Genomic DNA, 19858 nt, shown 5'->3' with positions numbered 1-19858 from the left:
CCGAATTTTTCAAGTTACCCGGTTTTGGAAATAAGGTAGCAAAACACAAACGAGTTAGGGCCTTTTCACACGAGCCAACTTTTTGATCCAACTAGATGAGTCAACTTGAGTTTAGTCAACTAGTTGGTTCGTGTGAATAAAAGTTCGATGAGTTGATCCACCAAAAATGTACGCGAGAAAAAAAATGACTCAGCATTTTGATTTAAAAAGTTGGCTCGTGTGAAAAGGTCTTTTGATGGCGCCTGTATCAATTGGCACGAAATTCAAATATGACAATAGTGCGTACGCGGGTTGTGGGGTCCCGCGAATTGCACAGAAATTTCACTTTAAATTGAAATTTTTTTAATGCAACCGAAAACGTAGTTCAGAAATAATCAGTACTAACTAAAAATATAATATTCAACCAAGTCGGTCTTAATTTAAAAAAAATTGTACATTTAAATTGAAAATCGCAAAATATCACTAAAATGAGCAAATGCCCCACTTCCAGGGCCCCGATTTCACAAATGTTAACACTGCCGGCGAGGGCATGATATTTCCAATCGATTGACGTATTATGTGTTTTTGTACCTCTAATGTACCGCAAGAAATCTTGCGACCACCATACGTGAAACCATAAGTGTATAACATTAAAACTATAAATGTTGAAGATTATAAGTGTATAATTTGGTTCCAAAAGTGTGACACTTCCTATTCTTCACGTGCCAAAGTTTTACTGAGAGCTTTTCACAAGACAGACTGCATTACGGGCTTCGTCGCCACTTTGCGTCCGCTTGCTAACGCGTCACACGTAGCCTCAGTAAAATATTCCCCAAATTGACAAACTTGTAGAATAATATTATAGACTTATGGTGAAACTAATACCGAGGGGTAAGACACTCTGCGAACTCGGTGTACACTGCCGTACCTTTAACAGTGCTAAATGCACGAACTCGGTGTACAGATTATCTGAGACTGTCTTACTCTTGACTAATACACACAAATCCCCTAGGATTCAGGGGCGTAGGAACCGGGAGGGGCAGGTGGGGGGGGCAATGCCCCTCCCTAGAATTTTGCTGGGAGGGGCAACTAATGTTATTACCCCCTCCAACCTTTGGTCAGTTGAAATCTTCAAAAGGCTCAAATTATCATTTTAAAAGCATATACAGTTTATAGAACCTCAACTGTGTTTAAATTTCAGTCTTTTCCCGCCAATTTACATAGTAGTAACAAGTACACACGCATTCGGAGAAGCTACACTCCATTAAAAATTAAAAACCATTCTCCAGACCCCTTTTCGTTTATCTTTGCCCCCTCCAACTTCTAGAACGTTACTACGCCCCTGCTAGGATTGTGTGTAAAAACTATAGTATTTGTGAAAGTTGCTATTATTAATACTTTCAATTTCGCTCAATAGATGGCAACACCTTACACTTTCAAAATAAACAAATAGATTTAGTAGACAAGGTTTACAGTGCCCTTAAGGCGAGTTTATAAACTCCTACACCATTTGAAAACACCTGTTTTCAGCGCATACAGGCAAAATCGTCATTCATCCCTGCGCGTTTCAATCGAGAACACGCAGAACTAAGTTCGAATCGATTCCATAACACGGTGATCACCCTTCAAAAAATAAACAAGCAGGTGATCCTTTAGCCCAGTTTTCGGCATGTTCGGTGGCCCAGTTTTTAGCATTTTCGACTACACCAGAAACGCGCAATGTACTTGTTGCAAAAAGATAAATAACACAGTAATCCCATTGAGACCATGCAATCCCAAATTCTTAAGATCAACTCATCTCAACAGAATGGAGTGTCATTTTCTGGATCTGATTAAAAACAGCTCTAGTGTCGCCGAAATAAAAGAATTTCTACAGGTAAAGTTGCGCGTTTTTTTGTAAAATTAACTTTCCCAATTCAGACAATGCGTGTAGAGGTTGTCGCTAATGCGACAGCAGCAAAGCTTTTAAGTGCTGTCGTAACACACTATGCCACGTCATACATTGCGTAAACACACATTTGTTTCATAGAGTCAGAAATACATAATATCAGAAGTTCATAATAAAACCAAATTCCACAAAATAGCATGGGCTTAATGACAATTGGAACACCCTTTACTTGAATCAGTACCGAGTATTCATATTCCTAGGTTTACGCTACATTTTGACCCAAAGTTTACCTCACGTCGATTAGCTCGTTTGTAAATTTGTCAACCTAAATTATAGTAATTTTGAACAATATATTCTATATGGGATATATAATATAGGTTTAAGTCCATTAAGCAGAGTATAAGTTGTCTAATTATAATACTCTGGAATGGTTCTCTGACGACGTTATTGTTTCGCTATTTTGAATTTTAGCTTCCTTTGCCATTAATAGATGGCACCACGCTCCCAGTAAAGTTGTTTTTTCGAAGAATCGGATAGATTCATTGCCATCGCTAATAACAAGGGCCTTATCACAATACCGGTGGCAAACTGGCAATGATAGAGCCGACAGTTGCTTAAACTAGCATTTTGTAATTTTCGAAATATTAGATGGCGCCACGTGCTCCACGAGGGCGTGATTTACGTCTATCATAGCAATTCGTGATTTCGTGTCTCGGCAACAGATAGAAACTGATTGCGTCCAGTTTTGAAGGAGCCGTGAGGATTAAAAATTCAACCCGTCTATATAAGTGTTATACTTGAGCAAGTAGACAAATTTTCGTAAATTAATCATTGGCGGCTACAGCCTAAACCTAAATTTTAAAATTGTCCCCCAAATCCTAGCAAGGGGGCCCAAAAAATTAAATTATTACAGGTATCATAGAAATTAAAATTTTGCGTATGAATCGACGCATTTTGCCGAGGGGCTAGCCACTTTTGTACACGGATTTCAGAGACAGGAAACTCTTGAGTCTTTCGTAATTCTAAATGTGTAACAGTTACGTATTCACTTTAGTACAGTCCAGGGCTTCCATATTTGATATCTAAAACTTCCCTCTGGCCATAATTTAATTTAACGAAAAAGCCCTTTTATCCCTTTTTTGACTTGAAAATACCCATTTTTATCCCTCGCTATATTTTGGAGCTTTTAATACTAATTTATATAAATATTCAGTTTAATTCTTAAAAGAATTCTAAATAAAAGGTTTTATTTATTACAAAATATTTAAATTACTTACATTTGAATAATCTTGTCAAAATTAATCCTCAAACGTCGCAAATGGATATTTAGATCATGACCTTCATTAAAGGGCAACGCAAGTGGTCATGCAGGGGGGGGGGGGAACTATGTTTTCTTCAACAAGCCGTAAGTAGGTTTTCCAAGGATGATTTTATACAGCGCGAAAGCCTTATTCTCCTTGGTGTAGCCACGTGGCGCAATTTCGCTCTCATTCGCGAATTTTTCGATTTTCTTCACTGAGTTAGCTCGCAATCAACGAATCCAGGAATTTAGCCCTAGCTTAATTTATTTATTATGGAGAAAACAACTGGGTTAGTTTCCGAGAATCTTTGATATTTTCGATTTAACAATGTTTTGGAATAAAATTATTTGTAAATTGAATATTTTTAATAATGGAAGTTGAAACATTAGGCCTTGGACGAGGTAAATCTCTACCGCTAGCCTCACATTGGATTAAGAAAATTCAACACCACACACACTCCTATATCCCGTCTCCCTTAACAATTTCCCTATCATTATACCCCGACAGAATATTTATCTTTTTTTATTACATTTATTTTGTAGAAGTTTAGGATCCGATTTGTCGGTAAGCACGGAGACTTCACTTTCCTCGGCCATTTTCGCGACTAAAGAATGCATGGATTTTGCGTAAAAACCGCGAGAGGCGCATTTATACAAAATAAATTCGGCAAATATGGTTCTGCTTTTTTTACAGAGGGAAAGGCTATGGCAGATAGCGCATGCGCAGTCGTTCTTTTTATCTATAAGATAATTTACCCCCCTGCATGGTCACTTGCGTTGCCCTTTAATATCTAACGTATTGAAAAATCTTTTACATCTGTGACTCATAACATATCGATTGATTAATATACAAATAGAGTAGACTAGAACAGGCAATGCTATCAGAAAAGCTAAAAAATCCCTTTCTTCCCGTGCAAAGAACACTTTTCCCTCATTTCCCCCCGCAAAATGCCGTTTTCCCTCTTAAATTGCATTATTCCCTTTCAGCATTTTGGAAGATTGGAAAATCCCGGAAAAGGGAAAAATTCCCCGCATATGGAAGCACTGATTACAGTCTTGTACACCGATTACGCTGAGTGAGCCCCTCACATTTTTCTAGCTTTAGAAAATTAAATGGGACCAATAATTCTGACTAATTGAAAAATCCTAGCGCCATCCCTAAAATTAATGTTATAAAAAACTAAAATCGCATAAATCGTAACACCAAAACAATTCAAACAAAACCCATCTAAAGCCGATACTGATTCGTAACATTATTAAAACATGTAAGTTTAATAGACCATGCAATTTGTATTGACTAGCGTCGTCGAAAAAGCAAGTCACGGTTATGTATATACTTCAAACCGAAGCTTCCAACAAATTCGAGGGAAAATAGACTAAGCACGTACACGCATACATTTTACAGGGTGTCAACTTCCGGCTTTTATTAAGCCATCACGCGATGAATATCTTAAATTCGACCACAATCGTTATTCCCCGAGTATCGAACTCTCAGTTGCAAAGCATCTCGCGGTTAAAATGATCGCGATGGAACCTCTCCAGAAAGAGATCCCAAAAAGCAGAAGTTTCAGCAGAAGAGCTCTGGGCAGGGACCATTCTCTGACCAGGGAGGAAAGGGAGTTTCTCAGATTGGTTCGCGAACGCGATGGAAAAATGTGTCGCTATCTTGTAGAGGTAATTCAATTAGCCTTTTCAGTTTGCATAGAGCCCCGTAGCGGCCGACGGGAGAAGTTCTTTAACTGCTGGATTTTCGTCAGCTAAGTAGACGCTTTGTGTTTTATAACTAACAAATCGTCTGCTTAGCGAACGAAAATCGAACAGTTTCGGAGGTTCTCAAGTTGGCCGCTACGTGGCTCTGTGTAAACTGAAAAGGCTAATACTTTTCTAGATTTTCTTTAAGAACTAATATTAACAGGTAATAAACCCTTCAATAAAACCCATTCAGTGATTCGCTAGGAAGTATTAACACTCTTTATGTGATCCTTGTAAGGGCTGCTTTTCGAAAGAGGAAAAACACCTAAATGGGGAGAGCGTAGACAAATAAAAGATTATACATTAAGACAGCTATCCTGTACCTTTCCGCGTTCTAAAATTGTTGTCACATCAACGTAACTCTCCTTAAAAAGTATGTGACGTATGTTGTACCCAAAGTGACGTAATTATGCATTTGCAACATTTTTTCAACAGATGCCGCTAGTATTCGAGCGTTCCGTTGAGAAAACGCGTTTTGGACAGGATACTAGTACTGGATAATATTTTATTTGTCTATGGTTGCAGCGTCGACGTGAAAAACTTAAGTTAGGCCTAACGGAGATTTTTTGCGTCGACAAGAAAAATTATGTTAGGCCTAATAGATTTTTTGCGTCAACAAGAAAAGTTATGTTAGGCCAAAGATAATTTAAACTCGTACCCTAGATTCGAATACTGAGAGCTTTCCCATTGCCGGTTTTGTTACGAAGCGTTTACCCTTTTCCGGCACGTGACCTCAGAAAAATCGGGCTCCATCGGTTGTGGCACGGCCAACTTCGATCACGCGCTGCCGCGATATAGCGCGGCAGCGCGTGATCGAAGTTGGCCGTGGTTGCGGTAAGGCGCAAACCATGGAGGGAAGTGGGTAAACGCTATCGGCAACGCGCGAGTGAGTGATTTCGAATCTAGGGTACGAGTTTAAATTATCTTTGGTTAGGCCCAATAGATTTTTTTTGCGTCAAAGCTAGAAATTGAGCCGTTTTTCTCAACTTTGAAAAATTAAAACCACCAATAAGGAAAAAATGTTTTTATTATGTAATATTTTCAACCTAGTTGGCTTGGTTTGGTTACCGTTTCTTCGTCTTTGACCCAGTGACGGATTAAGGACTAGGCCTACTAGGAACTGGACTATAGGCCCCCACCACTGATGAAATCAATGGATTTTTCACTGATTCGGTTTAAGATAAAAACATATCAGGCTTGTTGCTTTATTACTTGAAAAATAATTATTCTCGTGACATAAGCTCAGCTTCGGGACACGCGAGTTTTGCGTTTTTATGCTTTCCTTACATAGGCCCCCACCAAAATCTGCCTAGGGCCCCACCTTCAGTAAATCCGGTACTGGTTTCACCATAGACTATGGTTTGCAGTTGATTTTTAGGCTCGATTATAACCCCAACACTTGCTACACCTTGGCTTCTTTAGCTAGATTGTAGCGGCCATCTAGTTACACTGGTCACATTTCTGAATCTACGCATAATTTGTTACCTTTATAATTTCAGACACACTCTGAAAACATATCGGTGAATTGCGCCGACTACGCTGGTCAATCCGCTTTGGAAATAGCCGTTAGTTTACACGATGAGTCGTTGGTGGAGGAATTACTAACACTAGATGGCCTTAGTGTCTCTCACCTGTTCGGGGCCATTTTACGCGCCGTGCAAGAGAATCAACTACCGATTCTGACCACGCTACTTGAAGTGTAAGTAAGACCAATAATAATATAGACTATTGAGCCACAATTTATATTTGCTGTGGCTGCATGGGGTCTCTACAGACACTTTCTTGAAATCATGTATCGACGCTCACATCTATTACTAGTCGGTGACGTCACCAATATTTCAAAGGAAATATATTTTTTAAATATCGTCTGCTTATACCATGGACACTGTATCTCTAACCACACGGGAAAAGCTGTAGGTTCCACCATACAACATCACCTGTCGCCACCACCGTCTCTCTGTAAAGGGGGGAGGTTCAAGAATTTTGAAAGTTTCGGGCTGTCAAGGCCATATAATTCGTCACGTGGTCGACAAAACGTTCCGTTTGAAATGGGGGTTTACATTCTTCCGAATGACCTTGACGGCCCTGCGAATCGAGTACGGCCGACTATTTCAGCTAATACGAAGTAGGACGCAAACGGACAGTGAGGGGGTACCTCTTTTATGGTGCTTTTCCCGTCCGGTTAGAGATACAGTGTCCATGCTTATACTCTGTTCACGCACAACCAACTTTGATCTAGCGCTATAGTGACCCACTCATTCGTTGAAGTTTTTATGTTAACCTGCGAGCAAAAGGTATCTGTATGGTTTGAGCGCCCCTAGCGGAATATTATTTTTCGAATAGTTTTTGTATTGAAGCCAATATAAAAAACTGCATGAGTGCAGCGCCACGCTCGTTATAGCATTGCTCACGGAATTTCGGAGTATGGGTTGGCCGCTATAGCGCGAGATCAAAGTTGGCCGTGATTCACGCTAGTGGTAGATAGCGTGAGATAGCGCCACTAGCCTCAATTATTCTCACTTCTGGCTTGCGGTAGATAACGCCACCGACTAAATATAATTGTTTCGGTTTGTACGTGATTTCTAGAAAATGATCGCAGCCATCAAATACAAATTTTGGCTCTAGAAGTACTATATTCCATACTCAATGATAGATTCAAAATCAATATCGTTTACCCACTTCGGTAAATCGGGAACAGGGTGAGACATAAGGATATTTTTTTTATTAGTCAGCCTGTCTAGTGAGCCTTCTATCTTAATTTATTTAAGTAGTCACTGACTAGTGGGGGTAAAAATGGGGGTATAAAAACAAGAAGGACAGCCAACATTTTGCTTTACCCGTCAGAATTAAAATAGTAGTTTATTATCACTTGCGTTACATGATGTTAATATTTTTTTAACGGGATTTATGAATAATGAATTAATTTATGATACGCCATATTCGCCATTATTTATGAATATTTAGGTTTATTTTTCACTAGTTAAATTAATAATAATAATAATAATAATAATAATAATTTTATTAATATGGAAGAAATCTTTGTACATTTTAATGGTTGGGCTAAGTCGGTTGTTCGACTTTTAGCCTCGCGAAATCACATTAAAACAAACAGACAAATATATATAAATAAATCGTGTGCATTGAAATAAAAAAAATGAAAAATAGTACCAACAAATGAATTAGATTATGGAACATTAATTATACATTGTTAAATTCGTTCATTAATTTGGGAGCAATTCGGTACGCGCGAAGGGAATTTCTGGAATGTAAGTTTTTCGGGTAAAATATTTTGTGAACTGGCTTAGTTTGAACGGGTTATATATGTGTTGATCAAGGCACTTGTAGGCAAATATTAAGCATTGGTGATTAAGAAGTTGATAAATATTTAGTATGTTGTTGTTCTGAAATAGTGGGGTGGTGTGTGCTAGTAGTGGTAGATTTTCGATTATACGCATGGCCCTTTTTTGTAGCAGGTGTAATCTAATTAGAGGTGTTTCCCCATATTGTAGAACAAAACGTTAAGTGCGAGTGCACGAATGCGTAATATAATTGTTTACATATTTTTTTACTAAATATGTGTCGATTACGTCCGATTAGGTATACTCCATATGCAACTTTTTTTGCAATTTTTTCTATATGGTTAGACCATTTGAGGTGAGGATCGTAGTGTAAACCTAGATATTTATATACCGAAACTTCTTTTAGTCGTGTGTTATTCATACTTATTAGACTTTCATGATTACGCTTTTTGTTTATGTTGGAGAAGATCATGTATACCGTTTTTTCCTCGTTTAATTTTAGGAAGTTGTCTCGAAGCCACCTATCGATTTTATCCAGACTAACGTTAGTTTCGCCTATAAGATTTTCTAAATTAGGACCACCCTGTAGGTTTAGTGTATCGTCAGCGTATAATGTGAGTGCGTCTATGTCGTCTACAGCCGTAATACCATTAATAAAATGGTTAAAAAATAATGGGGATAATATTGAGCCTTGAGGGACTCCTTGCGCTATTAATTTTTCTGTTGACAGTTTTGCTAAGAGTCTCTTGTGGTTTATCGAATCAAAAGCTTTTCTCAAGTCGAGAACCACTCCCAGAGCATAGTTATTGGTGTCGAGGTGGTCTATTATTTTCTTGTACACATTAATTTGGGCCAACTCAACATTAGAATTTTCTCTAAAACCGAACTGTTTAGCTGATATTAACTCGAATTTTTTTGTAAAATCTAAAAGACGGAGATAAAAGCATTTATAAAAAATTTTCGTAAATATCGAGAGAAGAGTAATCGGTCTATAGTTGTTCGGCGAATTTTTGTCGAGATTTTTAAAAATACGTATAATTATTCCTCTTTTCAGGATATCAGGGTAGACTCCCGTATAAAAAGATAGGTTTATTAAAAACAGGAGAGGTCTTATGAGTTGAACTTCCGTTATTTTTATGATTTTGGGAGATATACCGTCAAAACCGGGCGAAGAATCGGGATCTAAATTTTTATGACTGTTTTTAATTCGGATTGATCTATTTCTAATAATGCCATAGAATTTGGGTTTTTCTCTATCTTATCTAAATTTTTATCGTAGTCTGCACTGAAAAGTATATTTGTTGGGGTGGGATTAAAACAAGTTGGCAAGCCAAAATATACCTCTCCTCGGAAGAATTGTCCCTAGTGGTATTAATTTCTCGAGATAACCCTTAAAGATATATCTCCGCAATTTAGAGTTATTTGTTAAAAATATTAACCCATTTCTATCCCGCCCGGTATAAAATTTTAATTATAATTAAAATAATTGAGACGAAACGACCAATTTTAATTTATTCAGAATATCATAAGTTAAGTAGTTACAACAGTAAGTTAGACGTACTATAACAATGCACAATTGAATTAAACCCTTTTACAGAACAAGTTTATCAGTTAAATATAATACGAAGCAAATTTTAATGAAATATCTACAGAGGCTTTTTGGAATTACTCGCTTACGAAATACTTGCCGCATCTTTAACGCTCATTTTATTTCAACACTCGCCCTTGATGAAGATACCGTAGATATCTGGTAGTGGACGACTCGTTCACTTCCTGTTGACGTTGTGACGCATACCACATGAAAAAGACCAATGCCGTCCAATTTCCAATATCATATAATGACTCGCACACCCAAGAAATCATTGACTGCGTTAGAAATCGTAGATATCCAAATATCCACACCAAATGTATTTACAAGAAGCAAAAACCTTACCATCAACAAAGCACAGAGAGCCACTTGACTAACCGCCACCTCTAAAGCAATTAACGTTAAATTATCTCCTTTGAATTAACAGAACTATATATAGGTCGTTAAGAAAGTGGACCACCCACAGGGTCTACCCTTTAACCCTCTAATCTCGGCTGACTGCGCTAAAACAAGATTTAACCTTTAAAAAATACCAGATTAGGCCTTCATAAATTCATTAATAAAAAAAGACTTTATTACCTATTATGCTTACGATGCCTGTCTTAATTTCAGTGAATCTAAGCAGCTATCGGTGGTTCTGTGGTAGAGCGCTCGACTGCCAAGCCGAATGGTCTGGGTTCGAAACCTGGGTGGCGCATTTGTTTTTAATCAATAGAGAAACGCTAAATTAGAATTTCTTCGATGCAATAATTTCAATTTCAATTCTATTTCAATTAAACCAAAATTTCCTACTCTATTAAATACGCTTCCGATAAAGCTGAAGGTCTAATTTTCAATAAGGCGTAACAAGTGTCGGTGGTTCTGTGGTAGAACGTCCGCCTGTCAATCAGGAGGTCTCGGGTTCAAATCCCGCCCGATGCGATCGCAAATTGATACTAAGACGAATACCGTGTACAACTGGTGGAAACCCTGCCATTGGACGTTGAGAGGTAGCATTACACTCAGCACTCGGTCCGTCCCAAAGTCATTAAGAAGAAGTTGGAGAGAAAACGCCCATATAAACACAACAGACTCAACATGCACAACCATCAGAACACAAACACAACAAATTCAACACTCACAACCTACGCATAAACATTACAAAAACGTAATACACCAAACCGTCACGACGGTGAGCGAAAAAACACCATCCAAACCAAACCGCAAATGCATCCGTTAACGCTCACCGTCGCACGGTGGTTTTGCCAACCCTTTGAGAAACTGCGTACGCAGTGATTACACTTTGCACCGAAAATGCGAACGCGTTCGCAGTCCTGACAGACAGACAGACCCACCCACAGACCCACCCACAGACCCACCCACAGACCCACAGACAGACACGGTCGTTGTATAACCCCTCCTAGGGGACTTTGTCCCCTCGGAGAGGTAAAAATCATTAAAGGCGTTCGGGCTAATGTTTACTGAAGAGCTAATTTCGTTTTTTTTACTGTGGTTAAGAAGTTCGTTGATGAGCTTCCATGATTTTTTTGAATTTAGGTTATTAAGCTCCAGCGCTAGTGAGCCCCCTGATTTCGATTAATTTAAGAAGTCAGAGCATTTATTTCAGTAGACAAATGCCGTGACTAGTGCCTTATGTTCAGCCCTGATCGGGAAGCTCTCTGATTCCGAATCTAGGGTACGAAGTTCGATATTATCATCGAAATATGCACTTTCAGACTGGAATGACGGCCGTCTGCTAACACGCGCTATACGACTTATTTTTAACGTAACTAGCGCCAATTACTTCTAGTTAGCCGGGAGTAGTGGCTCACTCCTGTAATCCCAGGCGTCCGGGAGGCAGAGTTTGTGGAAGGCCGTGTGAGGACGACTACCAATCCCCCAACGGGTGGTCGGGATACTTCCGCCACGGGTGTCCCCACCCCTGTCCCCACGTATCCCCCCGTTGGCGTGGCCGTTACACGTATCTCACCCTGATTAATCAGTTATTGTGTGTGTGCTGGTGTCTAAGGCCTCGGGTCGACACCGATGTTTGTGTATCTCAAAAAAAAATTACTTCTAGTTTCGGTTACACCTGGTGGCTGAAATGTGAAATTCATTGATTCAACATAAAAAAGGAAGTTCATACTCTATAGTTGAAAGTGGAAATGACACTTCGAGAATGGCGCAAGTCATGTAGAAATTTTAATAAATTTTAATGGGCCACGAACCACGATCGTTTGTGAAAATTGAGCAGCTGCTCCTTTTTCGTACCTTGCGATCATAGAGATAGAAAAGAAATAGAGGGAAGTTTACCGCGTTAAGGCACCCCTGTTTTTGACCGGGAAAATTCACCCCCCCCCCCACCGCGCATGTATGAAAGCGGAGATGGGCAGAATTTGCAACGCCATCTATCGATTAGCAGAGTAACTAGTATTTGGCAAATGACAGTTGATTTTCAAAAAGCCATAATGTATTTCATTTCACCGCACGTCGATGGCGCCACGTAATCTGCCCATCTCATGGCTTCCTACATTGGCGAAAAGGGGTCGGCACTCGCGGTCAACTTCGCCAGATACAATAGTGCCTCTATTTCTTTTCTATCTCTATGCTTGCGATAGCAGTCCTTTTCCGAAAATCGCGCGGGAAAATAGTTAAATTCAAAATTTAAAGGACTACATCGGCGTTTTGAAGGAGACATCCCGAGGTGTTTCTCCCCAATTTTTTTCAAACTCGGGGGTTAAGTAGACCTTCATGTACCTTGAGAGCTCCTAAAGGGAAAAGTTTCAATGGACATTCGTTTTGCCATGGCAAACAAAAAGGTTTTTCACAACTCTGGTTTAAACTTTCTCTACGTAAAATAGCATGAGAAAACGACGGATTGTAATTGACATTTAAAAAATTAAAAAATTAAAATTAAAATTTTGGCAAAACAACTGAATGTTTAAATTTTGGTTTCAATAAAAACCCAATTGAGGGCGACGATTAAGGCGCTCCTACCGCAAAGGATTCTGGGTAACATTGAGCCTGAGAGACTTCCCACCCTCTTTTCTCCTCCATTCAACTTCTCTACTCCAAGATTCCACTGCCCCACGGGAGTCAACAGCTCACTATTACCGTTAACCTCTTACAAGTTTTTATGGAAAGGGGAATCCCTTTTAACCAGTGGGGAGCAGCGTTGCCAGACGTACGATAATTATGGTAAACGTCGATAAGTTCTAGCTAATTTTAGTGACGTACGATATAGTACGCATTTTTCGATAATTCAGCTTGCACGTACGATAATGCACTATAATTTTGTAATTGGCTTAAAACCAGTTAAAAACTGACTTTTAAACAAGTTTTCAATCGGTCGAACTTAAAGAGTTATTAAAAAAAATATTTCACAAATTTGAAATCGATAATTTAAGGCTCTGTTTACACAAATTTCCAACTTATCGCCAGTTTTTAGGCGTACGATAATTTATTTCTGAAATCGATAATTTAACGCTCTGTTTACACAAATTTCAAACTTCTCACCAGTTTTTAGGCGTACGATAATTCATATCTGAAATCGATAATTTTATGGCTCTGCAAAATTTATCGCCAGTTGTTAGGCGTACGATAATTTATTTCTGAAGTCGATAATTTGATGGCTCCGATTTTCAGAAACTGGCAACGCTTGGTGGGGAGAGAACTTTTAAACAAAACGTAGAAATTTTCGTTGCTACACAAATCAAAGGGCAACGCAAGTGAGCTGGCATTTTTGTGCCTATGTATGCAAAGTGCGAAATTTACGGTAAACTCTGCATAGTCTTGCCAGTATCGAGTGGGGGTGGAGGGGGTTAAAAAGCACCACGCTTTTTCTTTTTTTGCCACAGAGCTTGCGTTGCCCTTTAAAGTGTTTTAGCAAAACCGAAAGCAGACGAAAGTGACCTTTAGTTACTTCCTTTAAAAAACACTATATTCCGTTATTAGCTACGATCGCACTTACGACAGCAACAAAGAAGGCGAAAAATGGAAGTTACCCGGATTCGGTATGACGCCGATTATGGTAGCCGCGTCGGAAGGCAATTTGGAGATCACGAAATTCTTGGTGGACAAGGGCCACATCATCGAGAAGCCGCACCATCCCAAATGCCAGTGCGAAGAGAGATGCAGAAACAAGCCTCTGGACGGCGAGACCCTCTTCGAAAGCCTGTCCAGGATCAACGCCTTCCGAGGACTGGCCAGCCCCACCTACATCATGCTGGCCAATAGCGACCCGTTTCTGGCGGCCTTCAACTTGAGCAAGGAGCTTCATTGGCTGGCTGGATTCTTCCCTGAACATAAGGTATAAAGGCTGGGACCAAACGAAACCGCTTTTTTCGCACTTATGGCAAGGAGGATAGGAATGGAGGCGAAGTAGGAGGGATGAAAGCGCCAGCATACTTGTAAGAAGCTTAGCGCACGCTCGGCGGGAAAATTTCGGAAAAATGGCGGCCACACGTAGCGTAGCGGCCGCAATCTTGCCGCCATTTTTCCGAAATTTTCCCGCCGAGCGCGCGCTAAGCTTCTTACAAGAATGCTGGCGCCTCCCTCCTATCCTCCTTGCTTATGGCGTTTTACATTGGGACTGTTCGAAGCTTTTTTTTTATTGAGAACAAACTTATGGTGTTAGCCAAAAGCCTGAGACACCAAACACCAAAAAAGCCTCGCGCGTTTACACACTTTCTCCATAGTTACCATGGTAACTAACTAAAGATAAGACCACCGTCCACTTTGCGCAACAGCGCGTCGTCAAAGTTGGCCGTGATAGGGAGAACGACTATCGGTGGGTACAGGAATCCATGGCCGCGTTCAGTGACGCTCAACCGACGGAAATTGTTAATTGACCGTTGATCTCCGTTGGCAATCGTGACGCCACGACTGTTGAACGCTTTTTTACGATTGTTGAAAATTTTATAAAATATCGTCTGTCATGTCGTCTGCAACTAGCCTTCCCGCGTGCTGTGACGTCGCGATTGCGTTTATCAACAAAATAACCGCCTCTTCCAGCCGCTTATTTCGTTGACTCTCCGTTTGCAAACGTGACGTCAATCCCGGAAGTGAAAAAAGTCGTACAGTAGCGAATGCGCATTCAACGGTCCAACCGTTTGCTGTTACTGAACGCGGCCCATACCTGTACTTGGAATGCTTATTGCGGCTTCGTTTAAGCCGATATTGGCCGATACCGATATTAGAAAAATAGGCCGATATATCGGTGCATCCCTAAATCTTACCATACGCGATACGGCAGGATAAGCATTCCAAGTAGAGGTATGGATTCCTGGTGGATATCATGTTCTAATTTACACCCGGCACTAGTTGAGAGGGGTGTAAAACCGTCACCAGCGTGTACTTCTGAAGACGCCGTTTTAAGGGAGACAATGACAATGATTTAATTTTTTTTAAGGCGGAAGGAACTTACTGTTAGAGCGTTAGGAGGATTTTAGGAGTAACGCTAAAAATCGTCCAAACAAGTCATTCTCAATAATTTGAAATACATACTTTATTGATACTACTAAAACTATTTTGAACGATGTTTTATGTAGAAAATCTAAGCAAAAATTCGAATTCAGAATAAAAAAATGAAAAAATTTAAAAGTTTTAGATTGCAAACTGTTACCGCCATCTGGTAAGACTTAACGTAATTAAAATATGGCCTCTAATGGCGTTACCCCTGGGAAACGATCTCCTCCTTTGTAAAATGTGTATTGGAAATGGAATAATCTTGGGTTTGTTTTACCACAGCGCCAGTATCTAGAATTGTCCAATCAATGTTCCCAGTTCGCCGCTGACCTCCTGGATCAGTGCCAAGACACCAATGAGGTGAAGACTATCTTGGTGCAACGCAAAGGGTTCCCTGACCCCAGACCCAGGCAGTTCAGCCGCTTACAGCTTGCAGTTCAGTACCGACAGAAAAAGGTAAGTGCATTAGGTTAACTCAGGAATTCATACATCGAACTTGGAATGGTTATCTCGGCCGATTTCCGTCTTTATCTAGGGGACCGTTTTTTTTTTTCATCATTTTGACGTCAGAGCATACGTGTTTCTCATACGATTTTCAATGGTATTAAATCCCAGTTTCAGATAATTTCATCCCCCTGTGTCGAAAAAGGGTTCAAACATCTTTATGCTTTTCCCTTCGCTATCCCCGTATTGATAGCGACGGTCACCTCGTAATTCGGACTTGGCGGTTCTCAAGGGCATTGTAACTGCTGCCAATTTGACAGCGCTATAACAATGCCGGACTTAATCCTTCCACATGGAGAGGTCGGGAGAGCGAGCTGAATGGTGGGGTTTCAAACCCTAAATTTCGAAATGGCCTGGGAGTCGAACAACAAAAAAAAAACAGTTGTAAAAACGGGAGGTTGCGCGGGGTAAAAACTCCTAAAGAGGGGAGACGCGTGCGAGGGGGCGATTTTTTTCTCATACACGTCACTTAAAACGGTCCCCGAGATCTTACCATAGGGAATACGGCCTGATAACCATTCCAAGTTCGAGGTATGAATTCCAGGTTAACTAGATAAAATGGCCTTATCAGTTCGTTAACGAATAATCGAAGACATTTTTGTCTGATAGTGACTAATAAAAATAGGAATACACAATGTTATTATCACTTAATACATTAATGTTATTCCTATACACGTCAACTCATTTACAGTTCGTAGCCCATCCAAACTGCCAGCAAGTACTGGGAGCAGCTTGGGTGAACGGCCTTCCCGACTGGTGGTCCTGGAGTCGCAAACGACGGATCCTGCACATTGTCTTGAACGGCTTCCTGACACCATTCGCGGCCTTGGCGTACATCCTCTTCCCTTCGTCCTACATCCTCAAACCCATCCGCGTCCCTCTAAACCGCTTCATCTACTCAATGACCAGCTACGTCACGTTCCTAACGCTGCTAATTGTAACGGTGGTCGACGACACGTCTAGAGAGAAGCAAAACAAACGCCAACAGGGAGTGGAAATAACGGTGGGCATCTGGGTGCTGGGACACATTTGGGAACTCCTGCTGGACATTTACTTACTCGGATCAGACGCCTTCTTCAAATCCTGGTGGCTCTTCTACGATCTGGTCATGTTCAGCGGCTTCTTGGTCGCCGAGATACTGTTCTTCCTGCTGGTGGTTTTGGACATCTGGAACTTTACCAGCGCTCCTACCACCAGGCAATTTTGGCCGTGGTATCATCCCTTCCTGATAGCGGAGGGCATTTTCGCCTTTTGCACGATCTTGGCCTTTACCAGGTTGATGTTGTGGTATCAGATACACTCGCGCCTGGGCCCGTTGGGGACGTCGTTGAGATACATGTTGGGAGACGTGTTCCGCTTCTTTCTGATCGTCTGCGTCTTCCTGTGCGCCTTCGCGCTCGGCATTAACTCGGTTTATAAGAATTACAAGAACAGCTTCCGAATATATCCCAATGGAACTATTCGGACGCAGCCCAACGAATTCGTAAGGTACGGTGTCTCATCACAAATAAAGCGGGTAAACGGGAGTTGCGGACTCATGTGCAGTTTAGATTTATCACTCATCTGTGTTCGAGAAACAGAATTCTGATTTATGAATACAGATGCCGTGTTTAATTTTTGTCTGGTGACATCTGTACACGGGAAAGAGAACTAAGAACAAATAGAAGCGTAGGCCACCTATTTAAAGGCATTAACAGTCGCTAGATGACTTGGGAATAAGGTGGTACCTTGGGCATTAGCTTTAGCTGATTATTTATTATTTATTTTGTACTTGCTCGTAGCATCATAGGGGCGCATTGAAAAGGCCACCATGACATGAATTTAACATCACATATCACGAGGTCGAAAACCACATGATCCTGTGAAATAATCACGTGACCGCCATAGGCGTTTTAATGTCATGGTCGACATATACGCGTCACCATGGCAACGAACACAAGCAAGCTACGAATAGTTCATTCTGAATACTGATGACAGCAGGCAAAAATAACCCCGACTTGGAGGTCTGGGTAAACACTATTAGCAGAGATCCTGCGCTTATAGAGATACGAAATTCCCAATACCCCCAGAAACCTTCTATATTTTGACGACGGTGACGCCCCTTGACGTCTGGGAGAAAGCTATTGCGATGCCATAAGTGAAAAATTGGTTTTCTCCCGGCCGAGCGGCGCCGCTGATGCTTGAATTTTTCTTGACGCCTTTTCGTGAGAATTTCATATCTCTATAAGCGCAGCGACTACCAGGATCTCTGCTAGGGGCACTGAAAAAAACATTATCCCAGGAAATCGCCAAAAAGTAATATTTCCGAGAACTAGGACCCGCAAGGTATTGCTTAAATAGTGCTTGTGGAAATAATGGAAACTTTTCACCTGTAAACAGAACGTCGTGTTATTACCAAACCTTAATATGTCAAAAAAGCTAGCTGGTTAAAAGGGAACGCCATAGGGAACGCTTGTTGCTGCCGTCAAGGCGAATATTTCTATTATTTTAACAAGCACTATTTAAACAGTGACTTGCAGGTCCTGGCTCTCGGAAATATTACATCTTGGCGATTTCCTGGGAGGATGATTTATTGAAGCGTCTATTCGAGCTGAACTCGACATGGGTCCGTCACTCCTGAATTTCTGCTTTCTCCGAATGACCAGAACGATTACATGACGCTATTTTATGACAGCCTACCTTCGACATTCAAGACCTTATTCTGGGCCGGACTCGGAATGGCCAGTCCTGATGTGGCGGCCGTGGTTGTTCCTGGTAAAAACAACCAAGGCCAAGAATACACCGAGTTCTTAGGCTACACGATGTGGGCCCTGTATCACTTGGTGACTGTCATTATTCTTCTGAATATGCTCATTGCAATGATGGCGGACAGTTACGTTCGAGTTCAGGTTGGTAAACCACCTTTGGGGAAATGTTTCAACTTCGTTTCTTTTCATTGGAGCTTACTTTGTGCAGAGGAACGCCGACGACGAATGGAAATTCGCCAGATCGTCCGTTCTATTGTCATTTTTCGATAAGCAAAGCACATTACCGCCGCCATTTAACATGATTCCTTCGTTGTACGGCGTCACCTGGTTGTTTAAAAGCATTAGACAGCTTTGCTGTAAAGGAAACCGGCGAGAATGGGTGCTTTCTTGTGTGAGTCATTCTTTAGTTTTGTATGGTAAATTAAGAACAGCGTCAATTGGAATATCGGCGTCGGCGCGTGTCTAGGAACCGCGTCTCTTGGAATATCGGCGTCGGCGCGTGTCTAGGAACCGCGTCTCTTGGAATCTCGGTATCGGCGCGTGTTTAGGAACCGCGTCTCTTAGAATATCGGCGTCGGCGCGTGTTTAGGAACCGCGTCTCTTGGAATCTCGGTATCGGCGCGTGTTTAGGAACCGCGTCTCTTGGAATATCGGCGTCGGCGCGTGTCTAGGAACCGCGTCTCTTGGAATCTCGGTATCGGCGCGTGTCTAGGAACCGCGGCTCTTAGAATCTCGGTATCGGCGCGTCTAGGAATCGCGTCTCTTGGAATCTAGGCGTCGGCGCGTGTTGAAGAACCGCGTCTTTTTGAACTTACTACAGATGTTCTGAAAGTCTCTTCGAAAATAGCATTTTCAATTAGGCTCTTTTGGACAATCGAAGTAATAATTTGAATTTGCTTAAAGCGTTGCTGTTACTGGGAATCTGATTCGGACCGGGAGAAACAAGAACATTACGAACTAATATACCAAGTAATTTAGAACAAAAAAATTCTTTCTAGATTTTTAGAGACCAATTAACCTAAAAGCTATTTTTAAGGAACTAATCGCAAACCTAATACGACGGTATATTCAGACCAAAGAGTCGGATCAGAGGCGCCAAAACGGACAAATCATGAGCTCATCGACGATGCAACGACTCAGATCCCAAATATTCTCCGATATTAGAAAGAGTACGACAAAATAGGCCTTTGACCAATGCATTTGTTTAAAAACTTTTGTACTTTTTTAAATAGAACAGTAAATATATTTTTTATTTCGAAAACAGCCAGTTGTATCACGATTCAAAATAGCGAATTCATTAACAAATCTGGTATCAATCACAAAATATATTTTTCATACATTAAAGTTGGAGTTGTT

The 19858-nt window shown here is 40.9% G+C and overlaps 1 protein-coding gene across 3 annotated transcripts; it reads left to right on the top strand.

Moving 5' to 3' along the window:
• The first annotated feature begins 1651 nt into the window (after positions 1-1651).
• On the top strand, positions 1652-19765 carry LOC149958343 (short transient receptor potential channel 4-like). Of its 3 annotated transcripts, none has more exons than XM_090165784.1 (9): positions 1652-1855; positions 6419-6618; positions 13740-14094; positions 15534-15707; positions 16447-17243; positions 18430-18643; positions 18711-18893; positions 19406-19471; positions 19575-19765. In XM_090165784.1, the coding sequence occupies exons 1-9, from the start codon at positions 1787-1789 to the stop codon at positions 19683-19685; spliced, it is 2169 nt and encodes a 722-aa protein (XP_090021910.1). In that variant the 5' UTR covers positions 1652-1786; the 3' UTR covers positions 19686-19765. The 3 variants fall into 3 exon arrangements, with proteins under 3 accessions (XP_090021910.1, XP_090021909.1, XP_090021911.1); XM_090165783.1 differs by having other exon boundaries at positions 19539-19765; XM_090165785.1 differs by lacking the exon at positions 1652-1855 and adding an exon at positions 4788-4841 and having other exon boundaries at positions 19539-19765.
• The last annotated feature ends 93 nt before the right edge of the window (positions 19766-19858 follow it).

The sequence above is a fragment of the Leiobunum rupestre genome, chromosome 2 (assembly GCF_980474605.1).
Source record: "Leiobunum rupestre chromosome 2, qqLeiRupe1.1.hap1, whole genome shotgun sequence".
NCBI lineage: Eukaryota > Metazoa > Arthropoda > Arachnida > Opiliones > Sclerosomatidae > Leiobunum > Leiobunum rupestre.
This window is presented reverse-complemented; position numbering and strand designations above follow the sequence as displayed.